Genomic DNA, 24,698 nt, shown 5'->3' on the forward strand with positions numbered 1-24,698 from the left:
CACTACCTGGGCCCAGGGAGGTCCCTGAGATGGAGCTTTCTAGACTTTCTCTCCATTACCCCTTGAGTTGGGATGAGCAGTGCCAGGTAATATAGGAGGGAATCCTACATCCTGTGGTTGCTGAGAGGCCCTTGGAAGGCTTCATCTGGAGCATGAGGAGCAGGAAAAATGTCCCTTCTGGAGTGGAGGCCAACAGTGTTTTTAGATTAAATTCTTACATTACAATAAAAGTGAATCGCCTGGGCACGGTGGCTCATGCCTGTAATCCCAGCAGTTAACTAAACACTCTTCTAAAATTGCAAAAAAATTAGCCAGGCATGGCAGTGGACACCTGTAAAATCCCAGCTACTTGGGAGGCTGAGGCAGGAGAATTGCTTGAACTTGGGAGGCAGAGGTTGCAGTGAGCTGAGATTACTTCACTGCACTCCAGCCTGGGCACTAGAACAAGATTCCATCCAAACAAAACAAAACAAAAACAAAAACAAAAAAACAAACAAAAAAAAAACTTCTGTTTTGAAAATACTTAATCATCTATGTTAACACACCCCTATGTCCCCTGAAATGCAATCAATTGGAAGAAAGAGTGTGGTCTTCAAAGATTTATAGAAGGACCCTTCAGGAACCAAGCTCATTCTTCTCCAGAACCCACAGAGTGGCTTTGCAACTGGCCTTGGAGATTTCCAAAAGCTAACAACACTGCACTGTGAGACTCTCATCCCTGAGCGGAATCCATCATATTCGACAGCAAGCTTTGGTGAGAACACAGATATATTTCTGAGGTAAGTACACAATTTCAGAGTAGGAGCTACTATTAGGTTACAAATCCAAACACACACAATTTGGGGAATTTAATTTATCTCCAAACTTAGATTTTTTTTTACATGAAATTATCTCATTTTCTGAGTTTTAAAAACAGCACCATTTCTTTTTTAAAATTATTCTAAACATAATCCATAGGTTTACAAGCTCCATTTACTTAACCTATTTACAAATTAACATTTTTGTCATCTGTCTTGCTACATGTTCCTCAAATTAAGATTATGATTAATTTTTTACTTAATGTATTTCTTAGTTGTTTGTATAGATTGTAAGCATTTTGCAATAGTTTCCAAATATCTAGTAATTTTAAAATCTCTGTAGATTCTATAAATGGCTTACGGGTACTGTAATTTATGTGTATGAATGTGTTACATTCTACTGTACTAGTGGTAATGTGCCTATGTTACAATGTATGGCTATATATAGGTAGAGTGAAGTGAATGATTTGGGCAAACATTTTTTCCTAAAAAATGGTAAAAGTCTCTTCACAAACCTCCGTTCATCTGTCAAAGAAAGCAAGAAATGAGTTTTCCTGCAGAAAAGTCTCACTGGCAATCATGCAGAAATATCAGAAATAGAGGGCTCATATATTTATGAAGTGTAGAAACCAGGATTTAGGTTTTTTCATGTCTCTGTTTCTTTGTTTGTTTTAGACAGGGTCACCAAGACTGGAGTGCAGTGGTGGAAATAAGACTCACTACTGCCTCTACTTCCTACTTCAAGCAATCCTTCAGCCTCATCTCCCAAAGTAGCTGGGACTACAGGCATGGGCCATCATGTTCGGCTATCATACATACATTTGTATTTATAGAGATAGGCCGACCTAGACATTTTGTCATGTTGCCAGTCTAGAACTCCTGAGCTCAAAAAACCTGCCTGATTTGGCCTCCCCAAATACTGGGATTATAGGCTTGAGCCACCTTATCTGGCCTAGGTTTTCTTTCTTCTTTCTTTTCTCTTCTATTTTTTTTTTTTCAAAACATACATTTAAAACTCTGACTTACTGTCTAGTGCCTATTAGTATTGCATAATACTTACTATTTTTCTGACTGTGTGAAAGAGTAATGATAATGCTTCCAAAGAACTTAAAAAATATTTGTATCCTTTGTGTACTCTTCTATAGTTTATCAATCTTTTTGTAATTTTAATTACCTGTCTTTTAAGGAGGTTGATATGTTAACCAGTATTTCCTCAAATTCTCAGACAGTCCGAGAATAGTAAACATTCCAGAATGTTTTTGTTGATTGAATTAGCATAGCAGCCTAGAAAAACAATTATTGTTTGTTTTAACTTGGAGAAGTGCCTTTACCTCAATTTGTCTGTTTTACCTTGAAGAGCAAAGGCTAGCTTTTTCTGATTTTGGTCTAAGTATGAGTTCTGCTCTAACATTTTCAAGCAGGGTCCTTCTGGAAAAGTCATGATGGATGGTTATTACAGTTAAATAAAAAAGTGAGAGTAGAAGAGCTTAGTTAGCTTGCCTTCTCTAAATCAATCACAGGCAATTAAAAGTGTTATTGATTTTCAGACCATTTCAAGACTCAACCCTTGAGTTTACAGGTTGATGAAACCTTTGAAGCCCAAGCAGTTTGGTGGACACTAACACCTCAGAAAATCTGACATTTGTCTAAGCAGGAAAGTAGAGTTTGGAAAGTTGGCCGTGTGTTGATTGGAGAACAGTCATGTTTGTCTACAGAAGTCGATATCTCTTAGTGCCTTGGTTTTCTATTTTTCCTAATTCTGTCATTGCAAATTAAAGCCTATTCTTCTCTAGAAAAAAAAAAAGGATATTATTCAATCACAACCTGATTCAAACTTTGCTTGCATCTTTGTCTCTCCAGGGTAGAAGATTAAATTCTTGTGGTTTTCTTTCCTTAGGAAAATGGACTCAGACTTCCCACATGCCTTCCAGAAGGAACTCACCTGTGTCATCTGTTCGAACTACCTGGTAGACCCTGTCTCCATCTGCTATGGGCACAGCTTCTGTAGGCCCTGTCTCTGCCTTTCCTGGGAAGAAGTTCGAAGTCCTGCCAACTGCCCTTCATGCAGAGAACCATCACAGAACAAGGACTTCAAAACCAATATTCTTCTGAATAATTTAGTGACCATTGTGAGAAAAGCCAATCTCTGGCAATTCCTGAGCTCTAGAAACAAAAATGTGGGACCCACAGGGAAACAAAGAAGATGTTCTGTGACGTGGAAAAGAGTCTGCTCTGTTTGCTGTGCTCCAACTCCCAGGAGCACGGCTCTCACAAACACTATCCCATTGAAGGGGTAGCTGAGGAACACCGGGTAAGAGATGGCTCTGCGATCACCTGAAAGCTGGAGGGTGCCAGAGGTAAAGAGATTAGAAGGACGATGAGAATCATAGTGGTGATTACTCCATTCTTTACTGAGTGCCAGGTGCTGTTCTAGGTACCAGTGATGAAATTTTGAATAAAATATGCAATTCTACCTTCCTTCATAGAGCTTGCACCCAAACAGAGGGTGAATAAGTAAATGTCATTATTATTGACTCTACAGTTCAATGCTAAAGGCATTGAAAAGCTACCAAAACTACTACAAGTGCAAAGAAACGTATTTTGGAAATCTATTTAATATTACTGGACAAGAGAGTATGGGAATAGCACACTACAAAATCAGGAGGCTAGCATAGTGGGTTCTGAAGCAGGAAGTTTCACTGAACGTCAGCCGGGTTACAGGAAATCTTCACTCTTCAGTTCCCTAAACTGTTCTACATTCTGAAACCTCAGAATTGAAAAATATCAATTGAGGATGAGCAGTGAAATTTTTTTCGCTTCTCTAATGTATTTATATATTATATCCCTTGCCTGTGTATGCCACTCAGAGTGTGGAATCCATAGTATTTGACTTTCTGTTGTTCAACCTCATAATTCTTTTGCAGGAGAAGCTCTTAAAGTAAATGAGGATTTTATGGAAAAGGATTCAAAAAAAAAATCAGAGAAATCTAAATGAGGAGAGAAGAACAGCCTTCCTCTGGAGGGTAAGTATGAGACCGTGAGTCCTCACAACCAGCTTGAGACAGGCATGCTGACAACATTTATATTAGCAACTTGAGTTGAAATTCTCACATGCCAGATTTTGTCATGTGTTTATTCATAGGCTGGAAAACAACCAGACTCTTCAATATAACGCTTGTTCGGGTTTTCTGGAAATGTTTTTCAGATAAGAAAAAAATAATTATAAATTCTGAAGGGCCAGTATGTGCTCAAAATTAAGAAGTATTTCAGGCAGTTTTCTGAATAAGATGAATTATGTAATATTAATTACATAGTATATAATTGAAAAATAAATGTATTTAATGGTGAATATGATGTTGTCCAGGGGGAAGAAATCAGGTGGGAACAGTAATTTAAGAAATGTGCCTGTGCTGGTGAAGTCTGATAGCAAAGGACCCAGATGATGCCAGTTCAAGTAGGAGAAAATGTAACATGATGAAAAGCTGAGGAGAAGGGATAAAAAATGACTGGGGGAGTGAGAGAATAACTATGTCAATATTGAGAGGAGAGACACAATGGAATGGAGATTCATGTTGTTAGAATGGCAGGGCAATATAGAGCCTATGGCTTTTGACAGAAGAAAGATAGGAGACAGAAAAGAGGTGTCAGTTTGAGAGATGGGAGTTAAATTTTTTACTAAGATCCTTTTTGTGTGATGGCTTCTGATCCTGATTATAATATACTAACGACATTTCTACTAAGAGTGATTGTCTAGGCTGTGAAGTACAAAGATTTGAAACAACAAACTAATTGAGTAACGAAGATTATATATATTATTGATGACAATTTAACAATCATAAATTTTAGTTGTTTTCTAATGGTATTTAAGATTTGGGAGGACATATATTTAAACATTTAAATCTAAAGTGCTATTTTACAGGTGTTCGGGAATTGATGAATTTCATAAATTTTGAAGGAAGGTCTTGTTTAACCCATCATACTCTTTGTAAATGATGGAAAATAAAAGAAGGAATGAGGAGGATGAATTTGTGGGTTCTGTGCGGTGGAAGTAGGCCTGGGTATGTAACCTACAAAATCCATGTCCCCACAGGGCAATGAGGTTCTACGGGCACAGATGATCGGGAATGAGTATAGGAAGCTGCATCCAGTTCTCCATAAAGAAGAAAAACAACATTTAGAGAGATGAACAAGGAGTACCAAGAGATTTTTCAACAACTCCAGAGAAGTCGGATCAATATGGATCAAAAGAGTAAACACTTGAAAGAAATGTATCAGGAACTAATGGAAATGTGTCATAAACCAGATGTGGAGCTGCTCTACATAAGAACTGAGGGTGACCCTTGAGGCAATTTATGTTAGCTGACCTTTATATCTTTGCTTTCCATCAGGTACCAAAGACATTATTTCTTCATCTCCTGCATTGATGATGGAGTCATTCCCATGGATTACAGAGATAAACTATAACTCCTAACCTAATCATGGAAAGAGAGCTTTATGGAATTGTGCAATTAGATTTCCATAGAAACATTTTCTACCACAAGTTTTCTCCTCTAGCACATTTCATTCAAACCCTGGAAGAAAAAAATTCATTTGAAAATTCAATTTTTGTCTCCATTGGATAATACATAGAAATTAGGGAAAAACTAACATTTCCTTCTTCCCCCTTTTGGGAAGGCCTACGTTTGAAATGCTCCTGATTTGAGCCACATTATCCTATGGGGACTAGCCCTGAAAAAGACCACTTTGTAGACAGCTGCAGCAATGCGCAGTCACTACTCACACCTTTCTCTCTCACTCAAATTCAGGGTCCTGAATTTATCAGAAATAGATTCTGTCAACAGGTCTTACTGGTATAATTGTTAGAGATGAGAATACATTTAAAAAGGGTTGCAGTGATAGTATGTGATAATTCTAAAGTTTTCAAAACCTTAAGACTACATGGGCAGAATAACAACTTTTTTGTTTGTTTGTTTGTTTGGTCCTCAACAGTGAAATACTAGCTAATACTGGATGTCTAATTTGCAAGAAGAAGACCAACATACAAAGAAAGGGCCTTTTGACTAAGCATAAGGGGTTATGACAGAAATAAAAAACGTTTCTAGAAATGATGAGACAGAAGCCAACCACCAAAATTACTCATGTGGGGAATATTGCCATAATAACCAACGAATGCATCTTTTACATGCTGGGAAGAGTTTTCTTAGGACTTCTTAATATTCTTAGGACTAGCACCAGAAAAAAGCAAAAACATCTGGATAAGACTGAATAAAAATTCCTTTCAGGTCCAGACACAGAGCCTTATTATGCCTTTAATCCCAGCCTTTCGGAGGCTGATGCAGGAGGAAGGCTTGAATCCAGGAGTCCAAGATGAGCCTGGACAACACTGAGATACCCTATTTCTATAAAAGTAAATTTTTAAAAACTTAGCCAGGCAGGGTGGCACACCTCTGTGGTTCCAGCTACTTAGGAGGTTGAGGCAGGAGGATCACTTGAGCTTAGGAGTTTGATGCTACAATGAACCATAATTGTTCCACTGCATTCCATTCTGGGCAACAGAGCTAGAACTTTTCTCAAAACCAACCAACAAATAAAAAAAAGGTATTTTATTTCAGCATATTTTATTTGTATGCATTTGCATGTGCACATATATATGTGTGAGTGTTGATGTATTTTAGCGTAGAAGACAAGTTTTAAGTCATTAGATGGATGACAGTTTAAGCTTACATCCCCAAACTGTAGCATGTGTTAGAATTATCCAAAGGGCTTGCTTTATAGCTATTTCTAAACCCCATCCTATAAAGCTAATTGTAACTACAGACATCTAAATAATTATTTATGTTAGGTATATAAGAGATACTTATCTGAGAGCATATTCTTATAGAATCAAAGACTTCCTTTTCAATAGAAGCTTATTCTCATTAACAAATGGCCATAAAATGTTTTTTCAAAAGATGATACTTTTAAAAATGATATCAGAGGCTGGGCGTGGTGGCTCAAGCCTGTAATCCCAGCACTTTGGGAGGCCGAGGCGGGCAGATCATGAGGTCAGGAGATCGAGACCATCGTGGCTAACACAGTGAAACCCCCATCTCTACTAAAAAATACAAAAAACTAGCCAGGTGAGGTGGCGGGCGCGGGTAGTCCCAGCTACTCGGGAGGCTGAGGCAGGAGAATGGCGTGAACCCGGGAGGCAGAGCTTGCAGCGAGCTGAGATCCGGTCACTACACTCCAGCTTGGGCGACAGAGCGAAACTCCATCTCAAAATAAATAAATAAATAAATAAATAAATAAATAAATAAATAAATATAATATCAGCAAGATTTACCATTAAAATCTCCAAGCGATTTAGTCCTTCTGACATTTTTCTGTACATGTTTTTGTCTATATCCACTTTGTTTATACTTTTTAAAAATATTTTCCAAAATAAATCGTATTTATTTATTGTATTTTAAAGCTCAAAATGTATTTAAACATTTTATTAATTTAGGCTTTTTCAAATAATATCTTGTTATTTGATATGTTCAGTTAATTACTAGTTGGTAACTGTAGATATAAAGTTTTTAAATGGCAGAAGTCTACTTTATAAATTATGAAGCCTAAGATTGTCAAACCCTAATTTGATCAATGCACAATTTATATTATATTGTATGTTACAAATATGTGCAATTTTTACATATTTATTAAAAAATAAAAATTTAAAAATTATTTTTCAAATAAGTTGTCATTTAAATAAAGGTTTTATTGGATTAGTTTGAATTTAGTAAAAATGCTTTAAATAAAATCACCTGAATGTTTTTTCTGCACAGTACCGATTTCATTTCCCTACATTTAAAATTAAATCAGCCATTGGTGCCAGACATTGAGGCTCTACTTCTCTTTTTCTAAAACCATCCATCATCATCATTAGCATTTTGATCTTCAAATCTAAAAGGTGGTAGAAATTGATCGGCACTGAAGGGATTTATGTTGATGAGCAAGGTGAGATGGTAGCAGAACCTAGATTTCAGTGAAGGAAGGGCAGAAGTTATCAAAGAATGGAATGATGTATATTCAAATATCATATAAAAATACTATCCGATGTGGGAGCAGAAATGAAAGTAGATTTGGGGCCCCAGAAAATCAAACATGATTTTGCCACGTGGGTTTTGTTTAACAATCAATGACAAAAGCCAGGCATGGTGGCTCTCACAGGTAATCCCAGCGCTTTCGGAGGCCGAGGCAGGCAGATCACTAGATGTCAGGAGTTTGAGACCAGCCTGGCCAACATGGTGAAACCGTGTCTCTACTAAAAATACAAAATCAGCCAGGCATGGTGGCACATGCCTGTAATCTCAACAACTCGGGACTCTGAGACAGGAGAATCATTTGAAACTGGGAGACAGAGGTTGCGTTGAGCCAAGATCATGCCATTGCACTCCAGCCTGGACAACAGAGGGACTCCATCTCAAAAAAAAAAAAAAATCAATCAACCAATAACAAGATAAACCAGCACTAACCAGAACTAGAGGGTGTTTGTAGAGGATTATTTATAGAGATTAGACATTGAGTTGATTTAATCAGTGGTGGAAAGGTAAATCCTTTCATTGATACTCTGTACCGCAGAAAGCTAATCAGGGAGGGGATTTAAGGATCCTATAATACATTGGCCTCCAAAAAGCAAGGCCTATTATTTATAGAGGCATTTGGAATTTGCTAGACTGTGGAAATCTCAAAGAATAGCATCTGTTATCCAGAAAGCCCAGAGGACAGGGAACTCCTGAATCAAACGCATGAATTTTCCTGCAAGCACTTTTCAGACCAGTTATAGAATATTCAGGTGAGTATCTCCTTTAATTTTGGTTCTTTGTTTATACAAATTGTGAACTTCTGGAGGGACAGTCCTAGATATTATACAGTTTTATCTATAGCATGATATCTAGAATTTAATTGGAAACCTTTATTGTAAAATATGAAAAGTTCTATGCTGTCTGTAACTTCAGGGTGCATGCAGCGTTGGTCGTCTGCAAAGTTTTCAAAGTGCTCAAAGGCACTTTTTTATTTTCCTAATATTCCATTGAAGTTTTTATTTATGTAATAGTATTTTTAATTTACAAAATCTATTTTCTTGTTTGAATGTTCTTTTCAAAGCCTCTTGTTATTTTTTGATATATATAATGAATATATATAGTCTGATATATTTATATTCTATTTTATGGAATATTACATGTATGACTTTGTGAAGGTTATAAATTTTTATTTTTTTCATTTTTTATTTTTTATGTCACAAAAATTTTAAAAAATTAAGAATTCATATAGCTTCACAAAGTCACAGGAGTCCATACATTATGTTTAAGATCAAAACTTACCCTCAAATGGTTCAAGGATAAAAGGATGTCTTAAACTTCTAAGTATTTCGTAAGTGATGATGACAAAAAGTAAAAAGTAAACAAATAAAAGATGTATTCTAACACAGAAAAGGGGGCAATCACATACAATCGACACGGTTAATTTTTTTGAGACAGGATCTCAGTGTTGCCTAGTCTGAAGTGCCCTGATGCAATCAAGGCTCACTGAAGTCTTGACTTCCTGTGCTCAAGCCGTCCTCTCACCTCAGCCTCCAGAGTAGCTGGGACTACGGGCACTACAAGTGTGGGCCTGGTTAAATTTTTGTTTTTCTAGAGATGGGGTCTCCCTATGTTGCCCAGGCTGGTCTTAAACTCCGCACCTCAAGCAATTTCCTGCTTCAGCCGCCCAAAGTGTTGAAATTACAGGCGTGAGCCACTGTGCCTGGCCCTATATAAATTCTTAGTTTTCCCAGTTTCTTTCTTTCTGTCTTTTTTTAAGAGATGGGGGTTTCTCACTTGTTGCCCAGGCTTATCTTGAACTCCTGAGTTCAAGTGATCCTCCCAGCTTAGACTCCTAAAGTGCTGGGATTACAGGAATGAGCCTCCATGCCTGGTCACAGTTTCATCATGGAAGTAATGGAACAGCAAGCATAAAATGACCTCATAGAGCTTTAAGGAGAAAAATACGATATTAATAATAAGTGTAAAACATTTGCATATTAGTTTCCCGGAACTGCTGTTGTAGGGGTGGCCTGCCCCTCCACACCTGTGAGTCTATCTTGTCAGGTGCGATGAGAGACTGAGAAAAGAAATAAGACACAGAGACAAAGTATAGAGAAACAGTGGGTCCAGGAGACCGGCACTCAGCATACCAGTGACCTGCACTGGCACCGGTCTCTGAGTTCCCTCCAGTTTTACTGATTATTATTTTCATTATCTCAGCAAGAGGAATGCGGTAGGAGAGCAGGGTGATAATAGGGAGAAGGTCAGGAAGAAAACATGTGAGCCAAGGAATCTGTGTCACAATTAAGTTCAAGGGGAGGTACCATGCCTGGATGTACACGTAGGCCAGATTTATGTTTCTCTCCACTCAAACATCTCAGTGAGTAAAGAATAACAAAGCAACATTGCTGCCAACATGTCTCGCCTCCCGCCATGGGGCAGTTATTCTCCTATCTCAGAACTGAACAAATGTACAATCGGGTTTTATACCAAGGCGCTCCGTTCCCAGGGGCAGGCAGGAGACAGTGGCCTTCCTCCATCTCAACTGCAAGAGGCTTTCCTCTTTTACTAATTCACTTCAGCACAGACCCTTTACGGGTGTCGGGCTGGGGTAAGGTCAGGTCTTTCTGATCCCAGGAGGCCATATTTCAGACTATCACATGGGGAGAAACCTTGGACAATACCCGGCTTTCCAAGGCAGAGGTCCCTGCGGCTTTTCGCAGTGCATTGTGCCCTGGTGAGGACTAGAGAATGGCAATGACTTTTACCAAGCATACTGCTCGTAAACATTTTGTTAAGAAGGCACATCCTGCACAGCCCTAGATCCCTTCAACCTTGATTCCATGCAACACATGTTTCTGTAAGCACAAGGCTGGGGCAAAGTGGCTGGGGCAAAGTTACAAATTAACAACATCTCAGCAAAGCAATTGTTTAAGGTACAGATCAAAATGGAATTTCTTATGTCTTTCTTTTCTACGTAGACACAGTAATAGTCTGATCTCCCTTTCTTTTCCCTACAGCTATAATAAACTATCAGAGATAAAACAATAATTTGCTCTTTCACATGCTGAAAGACTAAAATTTAAAATCAACATGTTGACAGAGTTGGTTCCCACTGGGGATTCTGAGGGGAAATCCAGCCACTCCCTGTTTGCTAGCTTCTGGTGGCTGATGGGAACCTTTAGCTTTCATTGGCTTGTGGCAGCCTAGTTCCCCTGAGCTCTGTCTCTGCCTCTGTCTCCACATGTCTGTCTAGGTGTCTAAGACATTCCTTTTATTTCTTCTATAGTGATACCAGTCATTGGACTTAGGCCCCACCCTAAATCCTAAATCCAGACTAATCTCATTGGGAGATTATCGAGGTAATTACATCGGCAAAGATCCTATTTTCCAAAGGTCATATTCACAGGTTTCAGGGGTTAGGACTTAGACATATATTTTGGGGGGGCCACTCTTTAACTTGCACTTTTAAAAAAATGCCTGGCTCATAAAAGAGCCACAATAAAACAAAAACACAACTATTTTTATTTTCACTGCTGTAGACGCATCATCCTAACCTTTACAATTGGGAAGACAGCACTTCTTTTCCGAAATTCAGATTCTGAATATTCCACATCTCTTTTCTAATGTCAATTCTATGTGACTTACCCTTTTTCTGAGTTAGAATACATCTTATATTTATTTATCTATTGATTTTTTATACTCATCACTTACAATATGTGTGGAAATTTGACATCTTTTAATCCCTGAACCAATTCAGAGTATGTTTTGATGTTAAACACAAAGTATGAAATCAAATATTTTTCAAGTTTTTTTACTTTCCTTTGTAAATGTTACTTTTCTCTTAATTACTCTCCTGTTATATTATTAAGTTTTTTTTAGGAGATTGATGAAATGACTTTTTTTTCTGATTTTTTTGATTAAAAATTCAATAATTTTCAAGTTTACCCTCTTAAGTTTTTCACAGTTTAATTTTTTTTGTAAATTTTAATTTTTATTTATATTTTCATTTATTATGGAACAATTTTCCAAAAGTCTTTTTCACATAATAAATTTGATATATGAGTTATTATTTATTTTATCTTCTACCTCAACTATGGACTTGAATTACTATCCAATATTTTAAAACATTTTAATCTATGTATTGAGGCATTTGTGTTTTGAGACATGTGACATTATAACTAACATTCTTCATACTTCTAGTGAATTCTTAATGTCATTCAAAGGCTACATCCTTCTATACACTACTGAGAATTAAAAATAGTTCTCAAAAATATTCTCACATACACAGAAACTCATTCTCAGAATTTCAACCTCCACTGGCATCTTAACTCTGTTCTCTTTCCCTTCTAATGCGTATTTTCCCCCGAAGGTCCCTCTTTATGCACCCTCTATTTAAGATCTGGTTTAATTTCATGTTGTATGTAGTTGTACACAATTTTACTTAAGTGAGGCTTAGTCTTAGAATAGAAGATTATCCTAAAAAGGCTAGTGAAAGAGATATGAGAATTTGGAGAATTTGTTGGGAAATCATGTCCCAGAGGAATTATATGTCCCAGAGGAATTTACTTTTTAGGTTGAAAATTAAAAAAGCAGTAGTCATCAACTCTGCCATGTTTTCAAGCTCTATAATGGAAAATGCCAGGTATTTTGGAGGCACTTTCTGAAGGAAGCTGAATTTTCACTGAGGCTTAAAGATGATGAACAGTTAACAAAACAAAATTGAAATGTTTTATAATTTTCATTAAATCCTTGATATTTAAAAGGAGAAGCAGTATGGTTCACAAGAAACCATGCATTCCCATGCATGGATCCTGAAGAATCTATAATTCAGTCTCATCACAGGTTCACATTCCTTCATAAAATGGTAACAGCTGGATGCATGTCTGGAGGAGCTCTTGGGCTTGTCCTATTGTATCTTCAACTTCTCGTCTGTACCTTTAGCTATGGATATTTGGGCTGTGCTTAGAAAATGGCCATACTCAGGGCACTGTAGAATGAACAGTGTTTCCCGTTCAGGCATTTCTCCTTCCACTTTAACTTTTGATCTGTCTTCAGGGCATTTCTGTTATATTAAGCTTCTTAAGTGAGTGGTCTGGTGTTTGTCTTATGCAACTCAATTTAAGAGTGGTTCACCTGAGATCTGGCAGAAAGCAGGCTGGGGTGGGGTGTGGAGATATTGAATATTGTGCATGTAGCATACGAAAGGCAAATACGGACTTTAATTCAGAAATGGGCAATGTTTTATTTATATTGTTAAGAGTAAATTAATTACACAAGGGACATATGGCAAATAGGGTGTAATTTCTTTCATTAATCCCAATGAAGCAGAGTAACTTTCCTTTCTTTCTCCTCAGAAATACAAAATCACACATACTGCAGGACTTCCAGAAAGAAATAATCCACTGACTCTTAAAAGTAAAGAACTCTGTGTTCTTGCTCTGGTGTCTACATAACCGTGATCTTAGAAGTAAGCCAAAGACATCAAAATGGCTTTGCCTAGAAGCCAAGGCCATTGGTCAAACAAAGACATCTTGAGGTTACTGGAATGCATCGAGAATAATCTCCCATCTGATGGCAACGGCACGTTCAGCTCCATTCAGTCACACATGGACTGGGGAAAAGTAGCTTTTAAAAACTTTTCTGGTGAAATGTGCAGGCTCAAATGGTTAGAGATTTCTTGCAGCTTGAGAAAATTTGGCACTTTGAAAGAATTAGTCCTGGAAGCTAAGAAATGTGTTAAAAATACAAACAAAAGTCGAAAAGTCAGGAACCATCCAGACTTTCCAAAGAGGCCCCTTACTGCTTATATCCGCTTCTTCAAGGAGAATTGGCCCCGGTACTCCCAAATGTACCCTGGGATGAGAAGCCAGGAACTGACCAAAATCCTGTCAAAGAAGTACAAGGAACTCCCAGAGCAGATGAAACAGAAATATATTCAGGATTTCCAGAAGGAAAAGCAAGAATTTGAGGAAAAACTTGCTCGATTTAGGGAAGAACACCCTGATTTAGTCCAGAAGGCCAAGAAATCTGATGTCTCCAAGAGGATTCAAACCAAAGTGCAAAAGAAGGTTCAGAAAAATATGGAAGAAGTGAGGTCTCTTCCAAAAACGGATCAATTTCTCAAGAAGGTAAAATTTCATGGAGAACCTCAGAAACCCCCCATGAATGGATACCACAAATTTCACCAAGATTCCTGGTCAAGTAAGGAGCTGCAACATTTGTCCCTGAGGGAGCGCATGGTAGAGATTGGCAGACGCTGGCAGCGCGTCCCGCAGAGCCAGAAGGATCATTACAAGAGCCAGGCTGAGGAGCTGCAGAAGCAATACAAGGTGAAATTGGATCTCTGGCTTAAGACTTTGTCACCTGAAAATTATGCTGCATACAAAGAATCGACCTATGCTAAGGGTAAGAATATGGCCATGACAGGAGGCCCGGACCCCAGGTTGAGACAAACAGATCCTCAGTCCTCATCAGCAAAGGGTCTGCAAGAAGGGTTTGGGGAGGGGCAGGGCCTCCAGCCTGCAGGAACAGATTCATCACAGACTACTTGGGTAAACTGTCATGTCTCCTTGGAACCAGAAGAGAACAGGAAGAAAGATGGAGAAGAGGAAGAAGGCAGTGACTCTTCAGACTGCAGCAGTGGAGAAGAAATGGAAGTTGATGTCTGAGGGCAGTGGCTCTAGTGCAGCTTCCTCAGATGACTTCTAACTGGGACTCCACCTGACTCAGACTCCACCTGACTCAGACTCCAGGGTCAGGCAGAGTTTCGCAACAAAAGCCCATTTATGCCATCCATGTCAAAGAAAAGGGACTCTCCTTCTGCCTCTTTTTACTTCTTTTTTTTTTTCTTTTCTTCCTTCCCCACTCTCCTCCCCTATACAAAGTAGGACAGGTTGGAAAGAAGCAACTTGGTGCAGCATTGTCTTGCACCAGGATTACAAACCTGGGAGGGACTCTTTGGGGAGAATAAATATAAGTTTGAGCCAATACTACCCTTATCCTTAAAAAACAGACAAATATCATCCCTTTCCCAAAGAATTTTTGCAATTAAATCTTCTGGAATGAAGCAATGGTTATGTGTAGGGTACACATCGTATTAGAATGAATATTTCTGAAGCAAGAAGCTTTGCTTTACTCATTTTTGTCCTGCTAAAGTTAGTAAGAAGGCACCCATGAGCCTGGGACCCTGACCTTCCCTGTGGAAATGTTTTTCAGGACTCCTGCACTTAATCTAGGGTTGGGGATATTTGATGAAAGGTGGGGTGAGTGTCTTAAGAAAATTGTTATACTCTTGATATCTGTCTCCTCCACTCTTGAAGGAAGGAGTTGGCCATTCCCATGCCTGGGAGTAGGCAGCAATATTTCTATATGTATGTCTGACTCTTAGCTTTCATTGAGACTTTTCTTTTCATTTCCAAAAGAAATATGAAAACACAAAATAAAAACTTACCTATTTCATCTGAATGGGCTCCTCCACAGAATCCCTGATGACGCTGGGTGCAGCTTCTCTAAGTGCTCTCTGCATTTTTTTTTGAAGCTCCAAATATTTCCTGCTGCTTCAGGTGCAAGTGAATCTCCCCTGCAGCACTCAGGATTGATGGAAAGATGCACAGAAAGACATATAGAGATAAATACACGATTCTGTTTCACTATCTGCTCTATGAATTCATGCAACAATAAAACATTGTTTAAATTTTTTTTCATTTACTAATATGTTTGAAAACCAACCTAAGGTTAGTACCTTCTCAGTATACCTTTATTCTCTTAAACATTTCTGTCTATTTTCATATTTTGTTCTCGTGAATATTAGCATCACAGTAGTCGTATACTTTTTATATGAAAACCATTGACTATCGAGTGTTTATTTTGTCCCTAGATAGCTTAGTAAATTTTTATTTATAAGTCTTTTCTAGGTAAATAAGTTTCAGAGAATAATGAAAATATTTACCATTTTATACCTCTAATTTCTGAATGTATTGAATTAAAATATCCAGGAGAATGTTAAGCAATGATAATAATATGTTCTTGGCTTGCTTCTGACTTTCAGCCTAATGGTTACGGAATTTAAAATCATGAAAATTACACCAATGTGTACATTTGAAATAAATTATAATAAAAATAAGAAAATTGCTATTTACTGTTATTATTTTGTTAACTTTATAATGTATATCAATTTATGACAAATTTATTTTATCATATATTTATGTAATTTTTTGTACTGTATTAGTCATCATCCTCCAGAGAAACAGTAGCACCAACACAGAGAAATAGAGTAACAAGAGATATACAATAATACAGAGACGTGAAAACCAAACAACACATGTTCTCACTCATAGGTGGGAACTGAACAATGAGATCACTTGGACTCGGGAAGGGGAACATCACACACCGGGGCCTATCATGGGGAGGGGGAAGGGGGGAGGGATTGCATTGGGAGTTATACCTGATGTATATGACGAGTTGATGGGTGCTGACGAGTTGATGGGTGCAGCACAGCAACATGGCACAAGTATACATATGTAACAAAGCTGCACGTTATGCACATGTACCCTAGAACTTAAAGTATAATAAAAAAAAAATAAAATAAAATAAAAATAAAAAAATAAAAAATAAAAAAATACAGAGACGAGACAGAGAGAGACAGATACGGTGGCTCGCCGCCCAGGCTGCAGTGCAGTGGTGCGATCTGGGCTCACTGCAATATCCGCCTCCCAGATTCAAGTGATTCTTCTGCCTCAGCCTCCTAAGTAGCTGGAATTACAGGCACCTGTCACCACACCCGATTAATTTTTGTATTTTTAGTAAAGACAGGGCTTCACCATGTTGTCCAGGCTGGTCTCGAACTCCTGACCTCAAGTGATCCTCCCACCCAGAAAACCTTATTTTATTATGAAGAATTGGTTCACAAAATTGTGGAGGCAAAAAATACTATGATCTGTAATCTACAAGCTGGTCACTTAGGAAAGACAGAGGTGTAATTCAATCTGAGTCTAAAGGCCTGAGGACCAGGGAAACCAATGGTATAAACCTCAGTTCCATGGTAGGAGAAGATAAGATGAGATGTGCTAGCTTAAGCAGTGAGGCAGGAACAAAAGGGTCAAACTCCTCTCTCATCAGCTCTTTGTTCTATTCAGGAGCTAATGGGGAGGGAAACCTACTTTACAGAGACCAATTCAAGCTGACACATAAAATTTACCATCACGCTTTCATTTTCTTACAGATTCTGGGGATTTAGGCATTTTTACCATTTTTACATGAATTCTAGATGGCTGATGGGTACAATTTATTTAGAAAATGTTTGCATATTATGTCCCTTGTTTCGCTTCTTAACATCAAGTTCGCAAAAATAACTTTAAAGATCTGATTCTTTTCACTTCCAATTCAGAAGATACTGTAAGTCACATTTGTCACTAAGTGGTAGTAAGGCCTGTAGCTCAGGCTAGATGGTGAGATGTACAAATGCAGTTGGGGCTTTGCTTGTGATTTTAAACACAGTGTTTTTAAATTTATTCAACACCTACTCTTTTGTATATATATAAATTTTCACCTTAAAATTCTGAAAAGATAGAGAGGTGCAGTATGCTTTCAGACCATTTCCAAACCTCTAAGAAAAACAGTGAAAAACTAGAATAACAAAATCAAAATTCATGAACAGTATCTACAACAACACTGAGTGACAATGTACCCTAAAAAATCCCAAATATAAAAAATCACAGACAAATCAGGTGCAGCAGCAATATCCATGAGGAATCAGAATCCTTTCAGGATGACGCAGAGAGGGTGAACAGAACTTATGTAGATTTGAGAACTCCCCAAGTCAGCAACAAGGGTTCACTAGAAGCTGTGCAAGGTAATTAAAACAGAGCTGCAGAAACTGAGCAGGGTGGGAGTTTGCACACATCAATAAGCAAGAGTCGAGGATAAGATAAAGAAAGCCTGGGACCATATGGTTTCCATAGCTCTTAAAATAACCAGCCCAAATTCTCTTCCAGGATCAAACTCCATACTGAGAAGAATATACTGGGAGTAAACTACATATTAAACAAGGCTGACACAATAGGATCAAAAAAATGGGAAGGCCCCAGTAATAAGTGGAGACAGAAGCAGAACCAGGACAGAGCAAAAACTCAAGGGATTTTTATTGAATACCTTATGAAATCAAAAGGAGAGCTCTAGAATCAGGATGCTCGGAAAGCTATGTTGACTGATCTTTACCTCATAAAAGTTCAAGTTCCATTCCATACAAATAGTGTCAATAGGGCATGCTTTCATTATTATTGTTCTTTGTTTCTTATCTAAGGAGAGTGCAGAGGGAAGAAAATGCCTTTCCAAAAATAGTGTACCTTGATATGACTGTTCATGAAGTAACATCTAGCATTCTTAAAAGAACCTTAGTGCCAGGGCTACCGTGAGCTTATACTCTGTAGCTGCAACCTTGAGAGAAGTGCCTCTGGGCAGTCCTCTCTGTTTCCTGCCCAGCAGAATCTCAGCCCCACCTCACCGGATCCACCTCCATCACTGTGCCTGGCCACCTCAAGCTGTTCCTGAAGGTCAATTTCTGGAGTGTGTCCTGATCCTCTCCTCCTCCAAGCATCCCTCTTGGTCCTTGCGGGATCCCTCCAGGACCCTACCTAGAAGCCTTTTCGCCTGTCCTTGCTCCATCACACCTCATCCAGGAATGTATTATAAGCCTGGTGTGGTGGCTCACACCTGTAATCCCAGCACTTTGGGTGCCCCAGGCAGATGGATCACTTGAGGTATGAAGTTCGAGACCAGCCTAGCCAACAAGGTGAAACCCCCTCTCTACTAAAATTACAAAAATTAGCAGAGTGTGGTGACTCATGCCTGTACTCCCAGCTACTTCGGAGGCTGAGGCATGCGAATAGCTTGAACCTGGGAGGCAAAATTCGAAGTGAGTGAGATAGCAGCACTGCACTCCAGCCTGAGCAACAGTGATGACCAGTGAGAAAAACAAATGATAGGTAGAGACAGTGGTACATATCTATCTACATATCTATGTATCTACATATTTAGCTATATATAATATATATGTATATTATACATATACATGAATATATATATTATATATTGTTTAATTTGTAGTTTACTGCCAGTGTCATATATAATACATTATATATGTATTGCATATATGAGAGAGAGATCTCAAATTTATAGAATCCCTAATAACAAGTAGCTACCACCCCCATCTTCCACAATGGCTAATCATTTTACTGTGTGATTTACTCTCAGATGTGGTACTGCGGACCACAATGTGTCTCCAGCAAATTATCAGCAAATTCAAGTGCAAGTTTTTGGCTTTAGAAAATGTTTCAATTAAGTCAGCTACACTTGGGAAATGACGTTAGGAATATGCACCCAAAGGGTTGATCTTAACTATTCATTATTACTAGTGGGAAAATTCTGGAGATTAAGGGATGTTTGGGGTGGCTGTCTTGCTCTGACAGAAGTAGGAATGGGGGATAGGTTTCTCCCCTATTCCTCTTGTGTTAATAATGGCGGGAGATTTTGGTTACTGGGAATAGTACCTACATGACCTGGATAAAGCACGAGCACTAAATGTCTTGGGAGGGTAAAGAGAGGGGCTGCAGGGACTGCAGGGAGGAGGAACTAAGGCTTTTTCAGAGAGTGTGCAGAGAGAAAGCAGTCGGCTTCTCTGTCCATCATGCACAGCTCCAGGATTAAGGAAAACTCTGCTTTCCCCCTGCACATTCTCTTTGTATCTGTAAGAGAAAGTGGATGGGTTATATTAGTGATCTGAAATGATTATTTTCCAGAAGGACAATTGAACCACTACCGAGATATATAAAGGCAACTGGGGTTTTCCGAGGCCACCCAACACAGCCTCCATGGGGGGCAATGAAACGGGACCCAGTTGTCCGCAGTTCTGGAGCTTTCGGGTTAGTCAGGAAAGTCCCAAGGAGGCAGGGAAGGGGTTGGGTTAAATAAAACACCTTCTGTAATCCGTGTACTAATGGGCCAGGCTAGGAAAGAAAAACTGCTAAACATGAGTTGATAGAAGAAAAATAGGAGAGACGGTTTTATTTTATTTTATTTTTAAAAATAATTTTTTGAAACCAAGTTCATATGTGTTTTATGGAAGAAAGGACTAGAAATAATAGGAATAAAAAAATGTGTGTTTAGCAAAGAAAGTTCATGGTCAGATAAAGAATGTAGTTCAAAGGATGTTGGTGGTGAGATGAAGAACATGGTTTGTGTAAACAGTTGGGAATGAAAGATTTCATGGAGTTGAAGAAAGATGGAAAGTTTCACAGATGAGTACAGAGAACATACTCATGTGGTCAGGAAATATGCTTTGTTATGGACAAAGGAGATAGCACAAAAATCAAGTGAAGATATTGGGTCAATGTAGCTATTTAGTTTTATTTCGAAACAATAGGAGTAAATAAGGTAGGTTTTAAAATTGAGAGAAAATAACAAAGATAAAGTGAGAAAAAGAAAATGAGAGGAAATTAATATTGGAAGGCGATTGTTGAATAATGTCTCTAAGGATAGCATGGAAGTCAGTTTATACATGTAGTGCAAAGCCTTAGAAAAGAAGAAGCAAGTTGCACTAATGGGGTGAGATCTGGTTAGCAGGTAGTTTTTGAACTGCTAAAAGTAAACATTTTGAAAACGTCTTATCTTATTCTATGAAATAATATCCACTATTGTTTTTTAGAATAAAGAATCAGTGTGCAGGTAAAATATTTGACAATAAAGAAACTAAACAGATTTAGTAATGAGGTTTTTGTGTATTGTAAGATAATTATCAAATCACAAATTACCATTTTTAAATAAAATGTAGATACTTGAGGGCAAATAGTTGAAGGCCAGATTTTGACTTCTGGTGCAAATACATATATACATATATACATAGAAAAGAAGGAAAGAAAAGGAAGACAGAAAAGAGAAACAAGTCCCTAATTTTGGTTCATTCATTGCAACAAATTGCTAAATATCTTAAGATAAAACAATAAATAAAAAGACATGAATAAAAGTATACTATGTGTCCCAATGATTTCATTATTACTTCAGGGTTATGTGAATCTATGGAAGAAGATGATCCATGCTGAGTATTGGAGAGTTTGTCATTTACTTTATGAGGAAGAGGAATGCCACTTGGAGAGACTGGAATAGGAAAGAAAAGATAAGTAAAGACAGTAAAGACAGAATGAAATGAAAGGGGAAAGCCGTAGGAGGAATGTATAAGAAACTGAAGGAAATGTGCCATAAACCAGACCTGGAGCTGCTCCAGATTAGGACTGAGAAAAACAGAGTACACTGGGAAAAATGACCTCATCCTCTTTGCCTTCTGTGATGTGTTTGGAATGATGCTTTCGTGATGCTGGAAAGTGAATTGCTTGTCTAGCAATAAAAGAGACAGTCAGTTTTTCTTGATCCAGGAGCAAAAAGACAAACGAAAAAAAAACAGTAGAAAACATCCCAGAAAAAAATTTCCTTTCAAAATTCATTCAATTGCTGAAAAACTGCAGTAAAAAAAAGTTTATTTGAAGCTTTTTGAATTTGTATTTAAATATATTTAGATATTTAGAAATTTGGGAATCCATGCAACATATTTCCTCAATGGCCATTTCCTATATACCAATTGCTATAACCTTTGGGCTCACCCACCCTTAGGAATCTAATAAATTAAGCCTTCACTGTGAATTTTGTGATGAATGCTAAGACTTTCTCTCTTCTTTCTTACCTAATTTTAGAAATGTGTTAGAAAGGTAAATTTCTTCCTATATTCAAGTTTTGAGAACTGTAACAGTTATCAGTCTAATACTGAAGTGGGAACATGATTTATGATGAAAATGTACCCTCCTTCATAGTACATGTAGTCTTCTCCTTCTTAAAAGGCAGAAAGGTTTTGTTTGTTTGTTAGGCAGGGCTATTAGTTTCAAGGAACTATAGAGAAATCACACAGAGAAAATTACCATTTCCAATTTTAATTTTCAAAGTGTATAACGAAATTGGCATAATGGCCCCAAATTATGCCAGGACTTATGGCAGAAAGGTAAGTATTTCTGACAGTGTATGGTGAAAGTAAGGTGTAAAGAAGCAAAAGAAAAGATCCTCAAGGATCTGGGGCTTTTGTATGTAGCAGATGGTGGATTCCAACTACAAATGGAAATGCTATCGGATGCATTTAGGGAAGCTGGGTCTTAGGAAGCAGGATGCCTGCCTAAGCTAAGCTTGTCAAGCCCTAGCTTGTGGTTGTTGACACTGAGCATCACAGTGGTGTATAACATTACACAAAAATACTTTCTATAATCATCAATGATATTAAAAACATTAGAGGAATATTTATAACAACAATCATAAAGTAAACTGGCAACTAATTTCACTGGATTTATCCCTTTCTCAAGAGATCCTTTGACAAAGAATTCTCACAAAGAAATCTTTAAAAAGCATATGTGGATTTTCTTTTACTTTATTACACCTATGCATGCTTCAGTGAAAAATCCATAAATCTGACATAAAGTGATTTTTTAAAATAGGAGTTATTATTTACATTATTTGTCTGAGAATAAGAGCAAGCTGCTTCTGTTACTATCTTCAAATTATTAAAAATTCCACAAATTTAAATGTTCTAGGGAATGTAACTGAGCTTAGCAATAATTTCTGTTCTTTATATATTCCCAGAAACTTTGTAATTTTCCCCATTTTTCTGGTTCAGGATTTGATTGTTACGAATATGGAGTAACCCTTGAACATCAGTAAACTTCTCTAGTGTGCCTGCTGTCCTGACCCATATTTCCAGTGGTAACCCGGCATACGTAGACACTATGTAAAGCCCACGTTCATTAGAAGTTTATAACACTAAGTTTTCATGTGACTGTTTTCTTAATCCTGCAGTTCATATTTCCTGGGATAATAAAATAACCACTTGCTACATTCCCCTTGTTTGAAGATCTGAGACAGTTACTCTTTGGTTCTGATGATCTCAACATTGCTCCAAGTCCCACAAAATCTAAGTGTTTTCTTGATGGCGAGGCCAGGCATTCACTTTTGGAAGATATCACTGACAGGTGGATGTTGGGCAGTGTTGGAACTGGGCCGTTGGATTTTGCAAAGATTCTTGGACAATGAGAAATGACATGCTGGTTAACTCCAAGAAAATTTTTCTACTTTTTTGTGTCAAGAAGACTACTGGTATCATCTCAAGACCTCTTCCCCAGTCTTTCCTCAGGATACAGAAAGGCCTCTAGGCCAGATGCAGGTGTTTCTAGATTATGAATGTAACAATGATTTGTTAATGTGGCCAACAGTTTTCTCATTTGTAGCCTCTGAGGTTCTTTCCCTTACCCTCTTACACCTTTGCTTTGCCTTGCACTAACAGAATCAGGGATAGGTCAGTAACTTGACTAAAGGCATCAGAAACACCAACTTCTGAGAATGCTAACCTACTGACTACTCAATTTTCTTTATCTGTTTCTATGAAACTTTGCACCATCTTTAAAAGTGTGGAGGTATACATTTGTTTTGATTTTCATTAAACTACTCTCTCTTAGAATCCTGCACATGTCTTTTCTTTTAAGCTGTATGTTTTTTTTCCCCTTGATTTCCAAGCCAACCCAGGCAAGTGAATACCTGAGTGGGTTTATCCAAACTCATGGGCTAATGCAAGAGCACAGGTTTCTTCCCCTTGAACTGGAATTTTATTTTCTCTGTTCCACCTATGGCATCCTACAGACAGTTACCTGGGAAGATGTCATTACCAGAATAGAAGGTAAGACTCACTTTTTGCTTCAGAAAAATACGGAATAGTGAGAAACCTCATTACATTTTAATAAAATTTTCAATTTATTTAGGTCTTTGAAATTTTTAAAATACATGTGCAGTAAACTATCCTTATTATCAGAAGTACCTATATTTTGATCATGTTAATTTTGTATGAAGCCTTTCCTTAAGTAGCGACTGGAAATTGGTTCCAGGATCCCCCATAGATACCAAAATCCCTGGATGCTAATAATCCTCAGATGTCCTTACATAAGATGGCGAATTATTTGCAAGTAGACTAAGCACATCCTCCAATGTACTTTAATTATCTCTAGATTACTTAAAATACTGAATGCAATGTAAATGCTGTGTAAGTAGTTGTTACATTGTATTATTTAGGGAATAATGACAAGCAAAAAAGTCTGCACATGTGCAGTGAAAATGTAATCATTCAATTTTTAAAACATTCCTGAAATGTTTTAATGCATGATGAGTTGAATCCATGGGTGCAGAACCCTATCATATGGAGGTCCAACTGTATATCAAATATCATATTTCATAGTGTATTTTCTAGTACTTAATTTAATTACTCTCAACATGGAACACAGCAAACATATTAAAAGTTCCTGATATAAGTTTTTTGAATTTATATAAAACAATCCAGTTATGCCTCCTTTAATGAGGATTGCTGAGAACAAAGTCTAAAAAAGGCTGACTCCATCTGTAAGGAGAAACCCTGATACAAAAGTTTAATGACAGATGGGTTGCATAATGGGATATTTCAATGATAGGAGTAATGCAAACACACAATTCTGTAGTCGTTTATATTTTAATAGCATTATACTGTTTTAACCATCCTCATCTCGTATATAATCTCATTGTATATTAGATTATTACTATTAGAGCAATAAGGAAGGATGGATAAATACGGTCAGCTTTCTGTTTTTGTTTTGTTTTGTTTTGTTTTGTTTTGTTTTGTTTTTGAGACAGGCTCTCACTCTGTCGCCCAGGTTGGAGTGCAGTGGTAAGATCACAGCACACTGCAGCCTGGAACTCCCCAGATCAAACAATCCTCCAACCTCAGCAATCCACATAGCTGTACTAT

General features: G+C 37.7%; 2 protein-coding genes and 1 pseudogene across 4 annotated transcripts in view; 2 read left to right on the forward strand and 1 right to left on the reverse strand.

Moving 5' to 3' along the window:
* Positions 1 to 24,698, reverse strand: part of LOC105484373 (tripartite motif-containing protein 64C) — a 48,925-nt gene that overhangs the window by 23,349 nt on the left and 878 nt on the right. For 2 of the 3 annotated variants that reach the window (XM_071075438.1, XM_071075436.1), the window contains exon 2: positions 15,297 to 15,433. The gene's annotated coding sequence lies outside the window, so the exon portion shown is untranslated. The remainder of the gene's footprint in view (positions 1 to 15,296; positions 15,434 to 24,698) is intronic. The other variant, XM_071075437.1, reaches the window with a different exon arrangement.
* LOC139357696 (tripartite motif-containing protein 43-like) lies at positions 2,699 to 5,141 on the forward strand (annotated as a pseudogene).
* LOC105484372 (upstream binding transcription factor like 1) lies at positions 12,482 to 14,514 on the forward strand. The gene is made up of 2 exons (XM_011745909.2): positions 12,482 to 12,488; positions 13,319 to 14,514. Exons 1-2 carry the CDS (start codon positions 12,482 to 12,484, stop codon positions 14,512 to 14,514), a joined length of 1,203 nt encoding a protein of 400 aa, XP_011744211.2.

This window comes from Macaca nemestrina, chromosome 12 (assembly GCF_043159975.1).
Source record: "Macaca nemestrina isolate mMacNem1 chromosome 12, mMacNem.hap1, whole genome shotgun sequence".
NCBI lineage: Eukaryota > Metazoa > Chordata > Mammalia > Primates > Cercopithecidae > Macaca > Macaca nemestrina.